The sequence below is a fragment of the Oncorhynchus nerka genome, linkage group LG26, assembly GCF_034236695.1.
Source record: "Oncorhynchus nerka isolate Pitt River linkage group LG26, Oner_Uvic_2.0, whole genome shotgun sequence".
Lineage (NCBI taxonomy): Eukaryota > Metazoa > Chordata > Actinopteri > Salmoniformes > Salmonidae > Oncorhynchus > Oncorhynchus nerka.
The window spans coordinates 25,101,953-25,119,398 of NC_088421.1; the positions used below are offsets into that span (position 1 = coordinate 25,101,953).

The 17,446-nt window shown below is 47.7% G+C and overlaps 1 protein-coding gene across 1 annotated transcript; it reads right to left on the minus strand.

The window, feature by feature from the left end:
* Positions 1-831: 831 nt before the first annotated feature.
* Positions 832-15,417, minus strand: setd1a (SET domain containing 1A, histone lysine methyltransferase). Its single transcript, XM_065010313.1, is given in 29 exon segments — positions 832-3,039; positions 3,261-3,398; positions 3,577-3,696; positions 4,244-4,354; positions 4,790-4,971; positions 5,379-5,724; positions 6,130-6,995; positions 6,998-7,377; positions 7,379-7,439; positions 7,545-7,600; positions 7,758-7,956; positions 8,075-8,111; positions 8,422-8,582; positions 8,680-8,761; positions 8,996-9,169; positions 10,031-10,491; positions 10,494-10,706; positions 10,709-10,735; positions 10,738-10,969; positions 11,109-11,677; positions 11,680-12,045; positions 12,048-12,467; positions 12,470-12,816; positions 12,995-13,251; positions 13,417-13,541; positions 13,736-14,006; positions 14,116-14,214; positions 14,314-14,458; positions 15,342-15,417. Coding segments are annotated over 28 exon segments (6,612 nt in total). The 5' UTR covers positions 14,452-14,458; positions 15,342-15,417; the 3' UTR covers positions 832-2,865.
* Positions 15,418-17,446: the final 2,029 nt, after the last annotated feature.

Genomic DNA, 17,446 nt, shown 5'->3' on the forward strand with positions numbered 1-17,446 from the left:
ATTACTCCGACGGAAAACTACACTCAGCTGAGGTAGCTGAGGTAGGTGGTTAACAGTATAAGACATCTATTTACTTCCTTTTTTTTGTTGGGCAAGTGTTCATCAGTTGTAGTTCGAACAGTACATTTATTCGTGGTAGGACATTACCTGTACTCTTTGGCAGTACTCACAGTTCCAGATTGGTTAATGTTAGAGTTACCCAGTAATCATTCTTCATTTGATAAACGCGTGTGGGCCCTTGAACCCAGCCTTCTATCCCTCTTGTCGCGCCTTCGGTATAAGCGGCCAGTTTCTTCCTGGCAGCCTGATCCTGCGGTATCAGAGCTTCTTCTCGTCCAGAAACGTTTTCCCCTTGGCCATTCTCCAGATGATGTTCCTGTAATGGCGCATAGTTAAGCGCAAAATGATATTGCGAGGGGGTCCATCAGATCTTTGTTTCCCAAGTCGATGTACCACATCAATCACGTCTCTAAGCCTGTCTTTGATGCACGGAGACACCTTTCCCAGGATATTAATGACTGTTTCCCTAATATCCTCCCCCTCTACCTCTTACACCTTGGATTTTCAGATTCCACCTGCGAGAGTACCTTTTGAAGTTCAGCTACATTCTCACACAGCTCATTATTTGGGATTGCATTTTCTTAAACTCTTTCTCTAGGAACGTTATCTTTTTTGCTGACACATTCAACCGTTGTTGCGCTTTCGTAAATTCCTCAGTTATTCTGCTCTGAAATCGCATTAGATAGCCAGAGTGAATATAACAACACCTATAGACAACCCAGAGGCTAGGGGAAATCCTGACACTCAACCAAGGCTTTAAAAAAACAAAGCTTTCACTTTTTAAAAAATATTTTAATGCACCATTAATAAAAGATTCCAACGCATTAATACAAGAGAAATATTGCAAATAATATTAAAATCAAATTAAAAGGAAAAACAAAAAAGAACAATGGAAGGTATGTACAGTTTTCCTCATGGGAAGTAGGAAAGGAACAACGTATTTACAGACTGGAACCAGTGTGTTTCTACGAGAAACAAACACCACTACAATATGTACATTTGTCTGAACTTTTTTCTATCTTTTTATTTTTAAAGTTAGAGGGTTGGTTTTTACGCCTGTTGCAACAAGAAATATAGATAACTTTTCTGCTGTGGAAGGAACAGAACACCGAGGGGCCTTGTGACATTTAAAAAATCTACATCAGAGATTAAAACTTGGGACAGCGAATGCTTGATTTGAGAGAACAACTCAAGCTAGAAACTAGATTTAGCAGATCTGATCTACACATAAATTCACCCTTTAAAACCATTCAGAACACACACTAAATGACAAAGTCCAACATACACAGACCTCAACACTTGTATTGGGGTCAATGGGTTATGTTCGGGCTCCCGAGTGGCGCAGCGGTCTAAGGCACTGCATCTCAGTGCAAGAGGCGTCACCACAGTCCCTGGTTCGATTATTGGCTGTATCACATCTGGCCGTGATTGGGAGTCCCATAGGGTGGCGCACAATTGGCCCAGCGTAGTCCGGGTAGGCCATCATTGTAAATAAGAATTTGTTCTTAACTGACTTGCCTACTTAAATAAAGGTTACATTTAAATTAAAAACATTTTTTGAACAGATTTGTCTGTAATGGTTTGCCAAATAAGGGAGATTTCATAGAAACAGTGTTCCTGACAGTGTGCCTTGACCATGTCATACAAAAAGCGCAGACAACCTGACATTTGCAGCTTGTTCAATAGCACAAAACTACTAATTGACAGTGAGAGCACATTCACACGACAGGAATAAAAATGTACTCTCTTTCGTAAGAATACATTCTCTTAAAACACACAGATACACATGGGTCAGGTCCTTTCTCTGCTTCCTAACGTGAGGAGGGACAACATCACAATGGGGAAAGGGGAACATAAAAGGAACTAACAAAGCATTCCAAATTGAGATAAACCTGCAGACTAAAACTCAGCAGCCATCTTAAGCTTTAAAGATAAACTGATGTGACGCCATAGACTATTTGATCTACAAATGATTTGTTCTTATGTAGCATGGTGAAAAACAAATATTTAAGTCAATGGTCTCTCCTCCAAACAAACTGGTGAGGGAGAGTCACGCACCCACCTACAGCTCGCGCAACTAAATCAGAACAAGAATAGTAATAAGAATATGCAATACTATAAAATGACAAAGCTCAAACAATCTTCATTTTTGGAAATCTTGCATAAGTCCCAATGGATTAGAGTGTGTAACTAACACTGCGAACGAACGCCTTTAAAACCCTGAATGTTTGTAAATCCTGTGCGTCTATGTGCGGATTGGTGTGTTTGGGTTAGCGGAAGCTTCCGGTCCACTCCCTATCTGTGCGGAGGCAGACAAGACACACAACACCAGTTCTGATAGGTTACGGTTGCATTCTCTATTCCAAGGAAAGGCTGTTGGAAGAGGGGGAAAAAAATGTCCACCCTTGAACGAACGGGAACAGGTGGTCCTAAGTTATTAAATCCTGCTACAGCGGAGACTAATGCTGCATTTCAGGGGTTTGGGGTACAGGAGAGGGGACCCGATTATTAATCACACCCCTGGGAAGGAGAGTCTCACAGCCCCTAAGATAATAAACCATAACCCCAGGTAAATTAAAGCGTGTGAACAGTGCAAACGTTGCATGTCTCTCTCTGTTTTCTGGATATGGTACAGACAACTGTTTGACAGTCTGGAGGAGCAGGTGGGCTTTGGGGTCTGGAGGGGGGCTGTTGGTGGTGGGTGTGGCTTTGTTCTTGGTTATAGTCAGGGGTTGTGGTGCGGGGACAGGAGGGACTGAAACGGGGTACTGCCACACCTGTGTGAGAGTGGTCATGCAGTGGGATCTAGTTGAGCGTCCCACGGCAGTTCTCTGTTCCACACAGACAGGGAATCTTATTTTCCTCTAGAGGGAACTTGTAGTCATAGGTAATCTCTTCATTCATGCCAATGGCCTGCTTGGAGTAGATCACAATCTTCTTCTGGGATTCTATGGTGATCACCTTTGCATAGCAGTTAGGCTGGGGAAGGAAGAGGACAGAGACCAGTTATGGGTAATTCAAAGAAAACAAAACAACTTAATTAAGAGGATTTTACCAGTCAATGTTACTGTGAACATTGTGTGTGAGAGTCACTAAATATCTATGATGGAAATGTGTGTATTTCTATTTAGTCTTCACGTTGCTTCACTCCATTGTTATATCCTGTATGGTTTTGCTTGTGCAGGTATAGGCTGACTCACAGTGCAGCAGTGGTTGATGAAGCGTGCCAGGTTGCCTAACTTGGTAGCATCAATGATGGTGTCGTGGTCCACTCTGAACAGGTAGCTGCTCCCAATGCCCTGCTGGGCATAACGCTTCTCTCTGTTGTCAGCCACCATCTGGCAAAGAAACGGGCACAAACAGTCAAACAATGATGCCAGCTGAACACCCAGGAAAGACTAACACGGATGTTTGCCATGTGTCTATTGCTATGACACCACACTATGGATGAATGAAGTACAGACTACAATATGGCCCTAGACACATACAGTCCTCAAGCAGTACAATGACCAGTACCTGTCTAATATTCTGGCCCACATACTCAATGACCATCTCGTCAGCAGCAATGGGCTCCATGGTGAACAGACCCCATTCATGGATCCTACTGCGGCCAAATCGAAGCTTCTTCTTCCGGAACTGAGGAAGGAAGCAAGAGTTAGTGCCATAGTGGTCCAATAATAATTTAGTTACTCTAGTCCAGGGTTTCACAAACTCAGTCCTGCCCCCCCAGCACAACACAACTGGGCGGCAGGGTAGCCTAGTGGTTAGAGCGTTGGACTAGTAACCGGAAGGTTGCAAGTTCAAACCCCGAGCTGACAAGTTACAAATCTGTCGTTCTGCCCCTAAACACTGTTCCTAGGCCGTCATTGAAAATATGAATTTGTTCTTAACTGACTTGCCTAGTTAAATAAATGTAAAATAAATCAATAAAAACTGATTAAAATAACCAACTCATTGAATGCACTAGCAGCCTTTACTCTAGATTTCACCATAGTCCTGGATCAAAGTCTCATTTTCAACACACTGGCATGGGTTTAAAGGGTCAAGGTCTTCATTACACAGTAACAGAAGTGAGTTCTCAGAATGAAACCCATGGGAAATAACATGGTGGTTGAAGAGCAGAGGTAACACAGCAGTTACATAATATCAGTGGTACACACAGTTTCAGACTGCTGTTGTGTACCTTGAGCTGATTGAGTTTGAGCAGGTCAGAGTCCATGACTGCAGGGATGCCTATGGCACTGAGGAGGCGGCGCTGCTCCGACCGTCTCTCTGACAGCAGCCGGTTTGAGCCCTGAGGGGGAGGACAGAAGGAGAGTTACATTGGGCCAGTGACACACATATGGTGACACACACCATCACATGGCCTCAATGTAAATACTACTGAGTCAGAGGCACTTTGCCCTAAATGCCCAATAAAATAGTTAACCCCAGATTAAGTGAGTTAATTTTCATTGCCTCAAGCAGATGCAGCAAAGCTGTTGAATATATCTGCATGACAAATTCTGCGGGACTTCCTACAGCATTGTGAAGCATATGCTAAAATAAGAAATACACTACTTGTTCACCAACTTCCCTGTATTCAATGACCAAAGGTCATCAATCTTATTGGAACAAAACCTGTGACCACAGAGCCTATGACAGGCAACAACATGACACCATTGTATGAAAAGCCAAAGACTATATATAGTATAAAAAGTAGAGAGATGGTAAAGAGAGGTGTGCGTACCGAGGCGTCGTAGTCGGCAGCCTCCAGTAGGGCCTGCTCAGGCAGTTCCAGATCCAGGTAGACATCCTTCTCCTTCCTGCTGATGGCGTAGTAGCCCTCGCTCCTGGCACAGCCTGTCACGTGCTCCCGCAGCTGCCCGTCTGCACTCTTCTTCTTACGCCGCGGGTTAGGGATGTTGGTAAGTGCAGGCCATACGTTAAGGCTAACAACAGTTACTGTTGAACACACACCAGTCCATCTAAATACACATGCATCATTACACACCATTTCATCTACTTCCACCACAGGAGGTTGGTGGCACCTTAATTGGGGAGGATGGGCTTGTGGTAATGGCTGGAGTGGAATGGTATCAAATACAATCAATCACATGGTTTCCAGGTGATTGATGCCATTCTATTTGCGCCCCTCCAGCCATTATTATTAGCCGTACTCCTCTCAGAAGCCTCCACTGACTTCCACATACCGGTACATTACTTAAAACACAGCTCAACTGTTCATAAGAGGCATCAACACATGGAAGATCCTAAACCACAAGCAGGGCTTCTAACCCTCGTTCCAAACCCCCTGCCCTGCCAGTAGTAAAGGTTATCAGTGTGGTGGACCCAGTGTGTGTCGTTGAGCCAGTCGGTGCTGTGGTCATCCTGCAGCAGCTTCTCGTAGGTCGTCTTCAGCAGCGTCATGTCCTCCATGTCTAGACCAGAGTTCCAGATGTCGTACAGGATGGTCATCTGCTCAAACTCGCTGCGCTGGTCAAACGTGACGGGCTCCGGGGCAGGGATGGGCTTGGGCCAACGCTGCGACGAAGTCAACCCGGCCTCCTGGAGGAAGAGGCGCTCGCTCTTCCTCACATCGTCCCACTCTTCCTCGTCCTCCGTGTTAGACAGCTCACCCGGCTCCAGCTGCTCCACGTCCACATCCTCCTCCAGGTCCACCTCCTGACAGGAGACCGGGGACAGAAAGAGGGAGAGAGGGACAGGAACAAGGAGAGAGTGGGAGATGTCAACTCAGGAACTAAAATTAGCCTGTAACAGGTTCTTAAACACTGGTCAATACAGGCCATAGGATGGGACTTTCTAGATTAAGACTGTAATTTACTAGTAATTTGTTTGACATTATTAATATATATTTACATGACAATTTGGCCATGTAACTGTCAAGCTGTGAAACTTTATGCAATTGAGGAAAGACATTGCTTTGCATGTCATTTTAAGATGACAAAGTTACAGTAAATGTAAGCTGTGGGTGAGCAATCCCCTATCTTTACATGTTGTTGACACACCATGCTCAACACTTCTTAGTTGTGACACTTGACTCAAGCACAAACCCACAAAACCTCACACCTCTAGTTTCCTCTTCTGTTTCTTGGTCTGATGTTCCTTCTGCTTTTTCGTTTGCTGCAACACCAGATTTTCCTTATCTTTCCTCCTCCTCTTCTTGTTCTTCTCTTTCCCCATCTCCTCCAGTTCACTGCCCCTCGCCACCATTCCCTTCCTCTTGGCTGATGGGGTGAGAGATGTCAGCACAGAGGCCTTGGCCATGTCTCCATCCTCACACAGAAGCCCCATGCCAGACAGGTACTCAGCCTGGTGTCTGTCCCTAGAGGGCAGGGGTTCCCCTATGACCTCCTCAGGAGCTTCCAGCACCCCAGAGATGGCGTGATGGTTGAAGTCTGCAGGGAGGAGCACCCCAGGCTCCTGTTTGGAGACACTCCTCTTTTGGGCATGGATGAGGTGGAAGGGGGCTTTGGAATAGTTGTGTTCCTGCAGGGCAGACAGGCCATGTGGGTCCATAACCAGGGGGAGGGCTTTGGGAGAGAGGAGCATCTCCTCCTCCATCTTCTGCTCCTCTGCCTCGTCTGACGTCTCCGTCTCTTCTGAGTCTCCAGCGTCTGGGTCCAGCTTCAGGGCCACATCAGCCAGGACAGACAGATCGACCATAGGCGCCGAGGCCTGCTGTAGCAGGCTGGATGCTCCCAGCTGTTCACCAAGTCTCAGCAGTCCCTCCTCCTCCTCCTCCTCTCTGAGGGTGTGGAAGGAGGGGGGAGGGGTGGGGGTCGACAGGCTGACAGTCCTGGGGCGTCCCCTGCCCCGGCCCTTTGTGACAGGGGGCGGGGCCTCCTCAAAGGCCATCTTGACCATGGAGGCGTGGTCCAGGGGGAGGTTCTGCACGGTGCGACACACCCACACTGGAGCGGGGGATTTGGGGAGGCCCCCCGTTTGTTGGGGGACTTGGTGGGGGTGATTGGGGGGGACACCAGAGGGACAGGGCTATTTTTTGAGTCTTCGGGGCGTACAGGCAAGGGAACAGTGAGAACAGGGGAGGGAGAGAGGGCATTGCCTTCGCCTGGTTTGGAGGCAAAGGGGAGGAGTGAGAGAGTCTTGGAGGGGGTGGTTCCAGGTGTGGAGGCGATGAAAATGGAGTCTGGAAGGTGAGATTTCATGTGGGACAAGAGAGGAGAGGCAGTGGAGGGAGGTGGGGACAAGGGGACAGTTGGAAGGTGGGGTTTGTAGTCGCTCTCCCCGGTAGAGAACGAGACGGTCTTCCTTCGCTTCTTGAGAGGAGGCACAATGACAATTGGGGAGGAGGGGGGGGGCTGGAGGACGAGCGTTTGAGTTGAGTGTTGATGAATCCTTCTTGCTGGCAGCAATTTCTGAGATATGGGCACATATTTGAATTATGAATCAGGTGAAAAACAACATTGGCACTTGCCATGGAAATGAACATCCATAACAGAGAAACTAAATGTGTGACTAACCAGCTTTGATCTCGGCGCTGAGCGGTGCTTTTGGAACAGCAGCTACAGACTTTTCTCTGCAGTGCACAAGTGGAATGGTCAGTTACAACCCAGACACACATTGAGCAACAAATCAAGTTTCAATAAAGACACTTCCATAGGAAATATATAGAAAACATTTTGGATACTTATATACAGGTTTATTCAAAAACAGGAACACTGTTCAAAACGTACCGGTCATCCCCCTTCTCTGTGTCCAGAGCTGTGCTGTCCATCGTAGACTCATCCATGGTGTCCAGTCCACTGCCGGCCTGCTCTCCTTCCTCCTCATCCTCGTCTTCAGAGGAAGAGGAGGATGATGATGTTGAGGAGGAAGAACTCTCTGTGGATGAGGAGAGGCTCTCATCATCGCTGTCTGCACTCAAGGCCTCATCTGAAGAAGTGAGATGAAGTGAGAGATGATAAGATGGCATGATGGAAAAGGTATCTATCTACCTGTGACGGGGGCAGATTGGCTTCAATAAGGATAACATGAAGAATGCTAGATTTACCTTCAGACCCCTTGTCACTTCCCTCCTCCTCATCCTCCTACAGAGAGGAACAGAAGGACACTGTTTGACAATATACAACAGTGTCTCAGGTTCAATCCAAGTCAATGAAGCCAAAGTACAGCAGAGTATGAAGAGGCATACAGTGAAATGCTGCCATCTAGCCAGCACTATGGGGAAATACAACAACACTGCCAGTATGTACTGCTTGCGGAAATCATCAACCGATTAGAAAAATCATGTATTATTGTTTCTGTAGCCATTTATTCAATTTGAGATCAGATAAACTTTACAATGTGGAGAAACTTTATTTTCATGCTAAATTATCCCTTGCACATGCAGACACACACCTTATCTGAAGAAGAACCGTCAGAAGTCTCTTCTCCTTCGCTGTCCAGGTCCCAAGGTTTACGACTTCTCGTCTTCTTCTTCCTCCGCCTGCTGTCCCTCTCAGCCCTGTGGCCCTCCCCATCTGCCATTCTTCCCTCTAGACCCTTGTCATGGTACGAGTCTGGGGGGAGGAGAGAGATGGTGAGCCAACATAGGAAACACAAAGACGGTCGGTGACAAATCCCCAAAGGAGGGGGGGTCATTGTTGAAAAGCTCACCTTCGTCGTCATCCTCTGGCGGTGTCTTGGGTCTCTTCATCTCTCCTACCTCTGCTAGCTCCAGAGGTTCTTTCCTCTTCACCTGGACACAATACACACAGACAGTTAATAACATGATAAGTTATGGTGGAAAAAATCCCTAAGTGAATGGATGGATACATTGGAGTAATATCTATTCATGAACATGTATTGGTGTAATGTCTATACATGTACAGTACTAATCCATCTCTATTTCCTATGCTCAGTACAAAAATGTATGTACATCAGTAACGGACAATTCCCGAGTTCCAACTATTGCCTCTGTGTACTTGTTTACCTTGAATGATGGTAGTCGTAGCGCCCCTCTCAGTGAGAAGCCTTCCATTCCTCCACTCTTGGCCCAGTCCACCAGAGACATGAGGGGCTCCCGGGGCTTGCTGCTGGCCTTGTTCTCCTCCTTCTTGTCCTCGTCCCTCACTGCAGCCACACCCCGAACCATGGTCTGGAACGGCTGGGGAGGGAGGACGGGTATCACGGCAAATCAAATAATGGATTTAAAAAACAATAACAGGAAAACCATGTACGACTTGAAAACGGAAATCAGAAACCAATTTAAATTGACCAGATGGGTATACTACAACGCTAGCTAGATCTAATCAGTTTTCTGAAGCTAGCCAGCTTCAGTTAGCTTCACATTCCAGCTCAGATTTAATCCGTAACACAACGGTGGATATTGCTTGTCTGCCTGTCACTAACTCTAGCAGGCTTGTAACTGCGCGTGCATGTCGCACGTGGATAATCGAACAACAAACTCGTCGAGACACATTTTAATTGGTCCCAAAATCAAATTGCAAGAAATGGTTGTTTTGCAAATTCAGCAGGCTATGGTGTTAATGCCATCTTTGGTGTGCTTATCAATGCACAAACACCCTTTTCCCCAAATCCTACAGATAGAAGTTTTATTGTGCGTCAAGTTTCAAATGCATTCTGTCATTACTAATTGTAATGTGATAAGTATTTTAACATTTATGTTTAACATACAAAAAAACATTTGATTAATAAAATGAGGGGGATGATGGAGGGAGGGAATCTGGATGAGAGGGAGGGAATCTGATTTATTTGGTCCTCAACTCATGGCAGACACTTCATTCAGGATAAATGGAGTTAGCCCTGAGTTAGCCTGCAGGTTAGTTCTGAAGGATTCGTTGCCATAGAAATGTAGCTGGCTGAAGGGTGAGTCACTTTCATGGTACCAGTTATCCCGAGTTGAACTCAAGGGTTGACCAAAGTTACCTCACTAAATCCTCAAACCAGGTATGTAGTATAGGCCATTTTTTCTGTGCTTTCTAAACATGTTGTTCCACTCTCTTACCTTGGCTTTGGTCTCCTTGCGCTCCCACCACTCGTCAAAGGTTCCAAAGGCGATGTTCTCCACCATCTTGCGGTTGAGGTCCCTCTGCATGATGCTCTTCATCTCCTGGATGAGGGTGGCCAGCACCAGCTGCACTGTGGCCTCGTGGGGGTTCTCTGTTAGCAGGGGCATTTGGGGGTCTCCCTCCGCCCCGTACTGGGCCTCTCCCCCCACAGGAGGCATTGTCCCATAGGGCGGAGGGGTGTGGTACGCGTAGTGTTCGGGTAAGACATGCGGGGCCCAGCCCGTGTGTGGAGGGGGGATGGCGTGGTGGTGGTGGGGCATCTGAGAGGGGCCAGGGTAGGCGTAGGGCATGTGGGGGGGCATGTAGTGCTGATCCTGCTCATAGCCACCCCCTTCTTGGTCCATGTAGGGGTGGTGTGGGGGAGGGGGCATGGAGTGGTAGTAGTCTGAAGGGGGGCGTCGCCAGGGGCAGCGGTGCCATTAGAGGAGGACATCCTCAGCTGGTGTAGCCGACTCAGCATCTGGGTCTGCATCTGGAAGGACATGGGGGCTCCGCCACTGTACTGGTTCATCAGCTCCATACTGCTGGCATAGTCATACATGTGTGGGGGCATGTGAGGAGGGTACTCAGGGTGCAGCTCCATGTGGCCCAGCGGTGGGGGGATGCAGGGGGTGGAGGGGGCTGCAGGGAAAAGCCCGGGGAGGGAGGTGAGGGGGGTAAGAGGGGATGGGTGGAGCAGGCATGGACGTGCCAAAGTGCTGTGTGGGGTCAGAGGGGGAGGCAGAGGGGTCTGTCTGGGAGGGCAGGGGGGCCTGGGATGAAGATGGAGAAGAGACGGAGGAAGGAGTGGCGTGGTGGGTGGTCACTGCTGTAATGGTGTGTTCTTCATCCTCGTCGGAGATCTCCATGTCTTCCCCAGAGGAATGAGGGGATGACTGCAGAAAGGAAAGAGGAGAGAATTCACAATTTCCCCACACTCTTGCATCAACTGACAATCCCTGCTAACAATACACCAATGTTTCCATACAATCTGATTCCTACAATATTTCCATTAACAGAGTAAGATGTTCTTACCTGACTCTTTCCGTTGTAGGGGGGTGTCTGTGCCCCTTGTCTGGTCCTTGGATCAATAGGTTCAGGTTGGGCGGTCTCCTCCCGCAGAGGTCCTGTTCCATGGAGACTAGTATGGTCATCTGTGGTGGGGACACAGGGAGAGAAGGTGGAGGAGGAGGAGGGGGTAGCTTGTGCTACTACAGTGGGACTCTTCCTCCCCTCTCCCCCCGTTCTCTGCTTCCTCCCTCTACGGCCGTCTCTATCCCTCTCTCCTTTCCTCCTCTGCTGGCCTCCACCATCTCCTCCTTGTCTCCTCCGCCTGTCTTTCTCCCCAACCTGCTCCCTCTGCTTATTGCTCCTGCCGTCACCTGATGCTCCTCCCTTCCCTGCTCCTCCCTCTCCTGCCACCTTCTCTCTCTGCCTTTCTTCCTTTCTGTCCTCTTCCTCATCTTCATCGGAGGGCAGGAAGGAGAACTTAGCTTTCTGCTCTTTCAGTAGCATCTCAATACGAGAGTCTAAGCTGCTGCTGTGGTAGACAAATGGCAGGCTTTCATTGGTGGAATCTGGCTCCGGGGAGGAGGAGTCTCGCTGGGGGGTGGGGAGAGGGAAGTGGACGAGGGGAGATGGTGTGGGAGGGAGGTGGAGGAGGGTGAAGTGGAGGAGGAAGCGATGGAGGAGTGGGGTGGAGAAGAGGGAGGGGTGGAGGGATGCTGAGGAGGGGGAGGTGGGGTGGTGGGCCGGCGTTTGGGCTTGGTCCACGTCTCCTCTCTGACTGGGCTCTCCTGGCCAAAGTCAAGGGCGCTGAGCGTCTCTGCTACAGCCGCCGCTATCACAGAGGCAGGGGGGAGGGGAGGTGGTGGATGGGGTGGCAGAGGGGTGTGGTGGGATCGGGGGTCCTTGTCAGACACAGAACCCCTCTCCCCAGAACCAGCACTAGGCTGGGCACGATACACTGAGGGGGCTCTAGGCGGGAGGAGACAGAGGGGTTGTGGGGAGGGGGTTGGTCTTTGGAGGAGGAGTAGGAGGGGTAGGCAGATGGAGGCGGGGACAGACTGTTGGAGGAGGAGCGGTGGGAGTTGGAGTTGAATCTGGGGTCGGAGCTGTTTGAGTAGTCGCTGTCTCTGTCCCTCTCCCTGCTGTCTCGGTCGTGGCTGCTCCGTCGCCGGCTGCTGCTACTACTACTGCTGTGATTGTGTGAGTGGTGGTTACGGTGTCTGCCGTGTTCTCTGGAGCCCAGGCTGTCCCGTCTGTAGCCCCTCTCCCTCTCTGAGTGATGCGAGTGGTGGGAATACTTGGAGGAAGAGTTGGCCTCCTGGTAAGATGACCTTCTAGAGCCAGTCCCACCGGCACTGTGCCGCCCTCCTGAGTCCCTGTCCCGCCTCTGTCCCTCTCTCTTTCCCGGTCTGCCAGAGGGGGCTGCTCATACTGGGGTGCAGGAGGTGGGGGAGGCATTGCAGGGTGGTGTGCCATGTGCTGTCCAGCCCCTCCAGCGTTTGGGTATGTGGGGTAGAGCGGGGGCTCGTTAGGACGGAAAGGGCCGGTAGGGGGGTATGTGGGGCGACACCTTTGGTAGGGGTCTTGAGGAGGTGCATGGGGGTCCTCCGAGTAGCGGGGAGCTTTGTATGCCCCGACTGAGGAGGAGACAGTAGAGGAGGAGCAGGAGGAGGATGGAAGCATGTCCTGGGGAGGGTAGCCACTGGTCAACGGGCCAGCACTGTATCCAACTTGTCTAAGAAACAAAAGGAGAAAGAGGGTTCATAGAGGGTTTATATATAACACAAGTTACCACATTGACTATTACTATCCTAATAAAGAGAAATGTGTATACCTTTTTGGAATGACAAACACATTTTTGGATAAATTAACAACTGAGCTATTATGCAGGGTGTTTGTTCCCCAATACTGACCTGGCAACAGCGTAGCCCGAGTCCTGTGAGACAGAGCGAGGGGTGTAGGGCGTTCCTCCTCCCTGTGAGGAAGCGGAGGAGCCTGGGGTGTAGGGCCCCCCCATGGAGGAGGGGGTCGTGTCTAGACGTTGCTCACTGAAGCCTGTGTCCACAGAGCAGGGGGTAGTGCTCCCAGGGGTGAGAGCCGGTACCCCTGCAGCCAAGCCCGCAGCCAGGCCAGCTATCTCAGTGGACAGTCTCCGCCTGATATCTGACGACTGCACAGAAGAGAGGAACAGGAAGATGGGAGAATTAGACAGAGAAAGTAAAAAACATTACACAGTAGAAAATTATGAAAGCCTCTCAAGAATGATGAACCATAAAGGTAAATCCTCCATGAAAATGTCAGTAGGATGGTTGTGCTGAGCCCTTGGTGAGTGTACCGTGTCTGGTTGTGTTGACGCTGGGGGCTGGAACCGCTCTGTCAGGGCCTTGCCTCCTGTGGGCACAGTCTGGGGCGTGTAGGAGCCACTCACTATCAGGTCATAATACTTCTGCCTCTGCTGGCCTGCAGATACACACAAACATACCCATAAGACAAGGATGTAGCTAATATCTTAACAAAATTCTAATGTGACAACAATTGTCTCCATAAAACACCTCTATACCTCAATAGTAATTGCAATAGAAGTTATTTTTATACAAAATAGATGTATATATCAAATCAAACCACAGATATTAAGCCATGAATCCATGTCATACCTTTGATGTCCAGCTGAGCATGAATGATGTTACCCATGACGGAGGTGTTGTGCAGCTGTTTGACCGTGTCCTTCGCCCCCCTGGTGCTGGTGAAGAGCACGCGGGCCAGGCCCAGGTGCTTACGGGTCTTGGGGTGAAACAATATCTCCATTTCCTCCACCTCTCCAAACTTTGCACACATCTCAGCCAGGAAGGGTTCCTTGATGTTGTCATTGAGGCGAGCAAAGGTCACCTCCTTGAGGGGAATGGGGCCCACGTAGAACTCATCCAGCTTTGGGAACAAAATAAGGAAATTAGAGATAGCATGCTACAGTTCAGCTTTTAGAGAGTGAGGCTGGTGTGAGTGTATGATGAGTCAGCAAGTTAGATAGGGTTCTAACTTTGAACTTGGGCACTGGCAGGGCCATCTCTGTGTGCCTGGACCAGATTCTACGAGGTCGAGGGTCCCGCAAATCTCCCACTGGGGGGAACCCCGAGTCCTGGAGAAATGACAAAAGTCAAAGGCTCATGTTACAATTCAGGACATGTACAACAACCCTATTCCAAAATAAAAACAGTTATGTAAAAACAATACCAACCGGCACACTGAAATGCACCCCATCATATCGGTATATTTTGTTGTTAACCCTCCGGATGGCTGGGTCTTGGACGAGCTTATAGCTCTTCCATTGCAAACTGAGAGCTCGTTGTGTATCCGGCTCACTGTCTGGATCCATGCTATAACTGGAAGAGTGAAGTGGGAGATGCAACTGAATTAAGTGTTTTGTCACTAACGTTAACATAATTTTGTATCCTCATAACAGGCACAAGTATACATGATGCTAGCTACATACTCGTATTTGGTTAAATAAACCATGTTTTAAAAAACCTTCTTTGATAAAACAGCTCACATCAATGTAGCATCAAACGTCAGTTCTTGTCATGGTAACCTACCTCTGGCATACTGTACACTCGCTCCAGCCTGGTGCTGCTGTCAAAACAATGACAACGTCACACGCTAGCTAGCTGTGTTTTGATAGGATTCCACTATTTTCAATCCGATAGTTATGATTTAGATAACTATGGTAGCTTATTGTAACGTTCGTTATATACTTCGGATCACCTTGACTAACTAGCTATATCTAAACTAGATTAGCATGTGTAGCTAGCGTTAGCTGCTACCATACTCAGTTTCATTTAACAAGTTAACTTGTTACCTAGCTAGCTATTCAAATCCCAACTAGCTAGTTAAGTTTCATAAATTTGAAAGTGGTTATTCAAAATATTATTTATGTACAACGATGCAAAGATCGACCTAAGTTAGCTTGCTAAACGTCATTCACTCGCCTAACCGAACCTGCCTCTTTCAAACCGATTGCCCGTTTCATCCGAAACTACCAACCCGCCGCTCAAGTGAAGCTAGGCCTAGGACGAACGGGGAAAAACACTGAGTACCAAACTGAAAAGATAACTCCGTTTTTGCCAGTGGGCACAATAGCTCAGTTATAACAATGTCGATACGTTCCCGGTGCTGTGTAGTTACCATACAAAGCGTAATATTTTACGAAATATTTGTTTATGTCCTAAAACAAAATAATGTTAAACGAGCGGCCATCGCGAAACAAACCTGAAAGCCTCGCCTGCACTCCATCAGTCTCTGCGAATACATTTCGTCATTCGAAGTCAGCACTTTCCTCACAATCCATCCAGATCCACGAAAATAAAGGGAACAGTCAACTCAGTCAAAATACAAACGTCACCGACTAAAAATACATTACATTTTTTTAATGTTGGATGTGCCTACTACATACAGGTAGTTATAAGATTTAAAAAACGATTCGTATGTGCCTTCTCTTGTCTATTACTACTTGTGGCGAATCTACGGATCAATGTATCAGATGTGGCCTTAGAGATACCCATTCCACATAGTATAACTTGCAGGACATTGACACCGAAAAATGTATTATTTAATTATCCTCATACCTTCAGTTTTGAACTTCTTTGCTTAGTTATATTATGCATACGGAGTACCAAAGAAGTTTCAAAAGAACTACTGCACAAGGAAACAATTCAGTGACAACACTGCCATCGTGTGGCCAAATATGACACCGCAGTGAAAGGAGACACATGATCACATACGTCACACAGGTAACAAGGGTTATGTTCAGAGCTGCGGGAAGTCGGGTTGCAGCATCACCCCCTTAAACAAAAAACATTACTCCTGTGTGAGCGGACAATAACAAAATATTCCTTGCAAAATATACATGACACAGTGCATTCAGAAAGTATTCAGAACTATTTACTTTTACCACATTTTGTTTCTCATAATACTCCATAATGACAAATCTAAAGCAGGTTTAGACATTTTTGCAAATTTATTACAAATAAAACACAACATTTACATAAGTAATCAGACCCTTTACTCAGTACTTTGTTTAAGGCCATTTGGCAGTGATTACAGCATTGAGTCTTCTTGGGTATGACACTACAAGTTTGGCATAGATGTTAGGGTTCAAGTCTTGGCTCTGGATGGCCCACTCAAGGACATTCAGACTTGTCCCGAAGCTACTCCTGTCTAGTCTTGGCTGTGTGCTTAGGGTCGTTGTCCTGTTGGAAGGTGAACCTTCGCCCCAGTCTGAGGTCCTGAGCGCTCTGGAGCAGGTTTCATCAAGGATCTCTGTATTATGCTCCTTTTATCTTTCCCTCATTCCTGACTAGTCTCCCAGTCCCTGCCGCTGAAAAACATACCCACAACAGGATGCTGCCACCACCATGCTTCACCGTAGGGATGGTGCCAGGAATCCTCCAGACGTAATGCTTGGCATTCAGGGCAAAGAGTTCAATCTTGGTTTCATTAGACCAGAGAGTCTTGTTTCATGGTCTAATAGTCTTTAGGCAAACTCCAAGTGGGCTGTCATGTGCCTTTTACTGAGCAGTGGTTTCCGTCCCACCACTCTACCATAAAGGCCTGATTGGTAGAGTGCTGCAGAGATGGTTGTCCTTCTGGGTTATTCCCCAATCTCCACATTGGAGCTTTGTCAGAGGGACCAAGGTCCTTCTCATGTGCATTTACCACAGGTGGACTCCAATCAAGTTGTAGAAACATCTCAAGGATGATCAATGGAAACACTGCACCTGAGCTCCATTTCGAGTCTCATAGCAAAGGGTCTGAATACTTTTATTGTTAGTACATTTGTCAACATTTCTATAAACCTGTTTTCCCTTTGTCATTCAGTGTGTAGATTGATGAGGATTTATTTATTTAATGCATTTTAGAATAAGGCTGTAACGTTACAAAATGTGGAAAATGTCAAGGGGTCTGAATACTTTCCGAAAGGACTGTGTGATGTGGTGCATTTCAGTTTGATGGTGGGAATTGTTTTTACATTACTTTTATGTCGGCGTAGGGTTGTTGAACACGTCCTGTATTGCCACATGGGTCTTTGACTTCAGTCATTATTCCAGATTTGTGGCACCCTCGACCTCATAGGATTTGCCATCTCTAATATCTGTCTCTTGTTCACAAAGCTGGATGAGTTTGACGTGGGCCCCATTCCCCTCAAGGATGTGATCTTCGCTCACCTCAATGACAACATCAAGGAACCCTTCCTGGCCAAGATGGAGTACAGTACATTATCAGTTGGCATCAGATGCTGCCATTCAGCTTTCTGCATTGGTAACACATACATGACTTCCTAGGTGGGTTTTTGTTAAACTACAGTACTAGGTCAT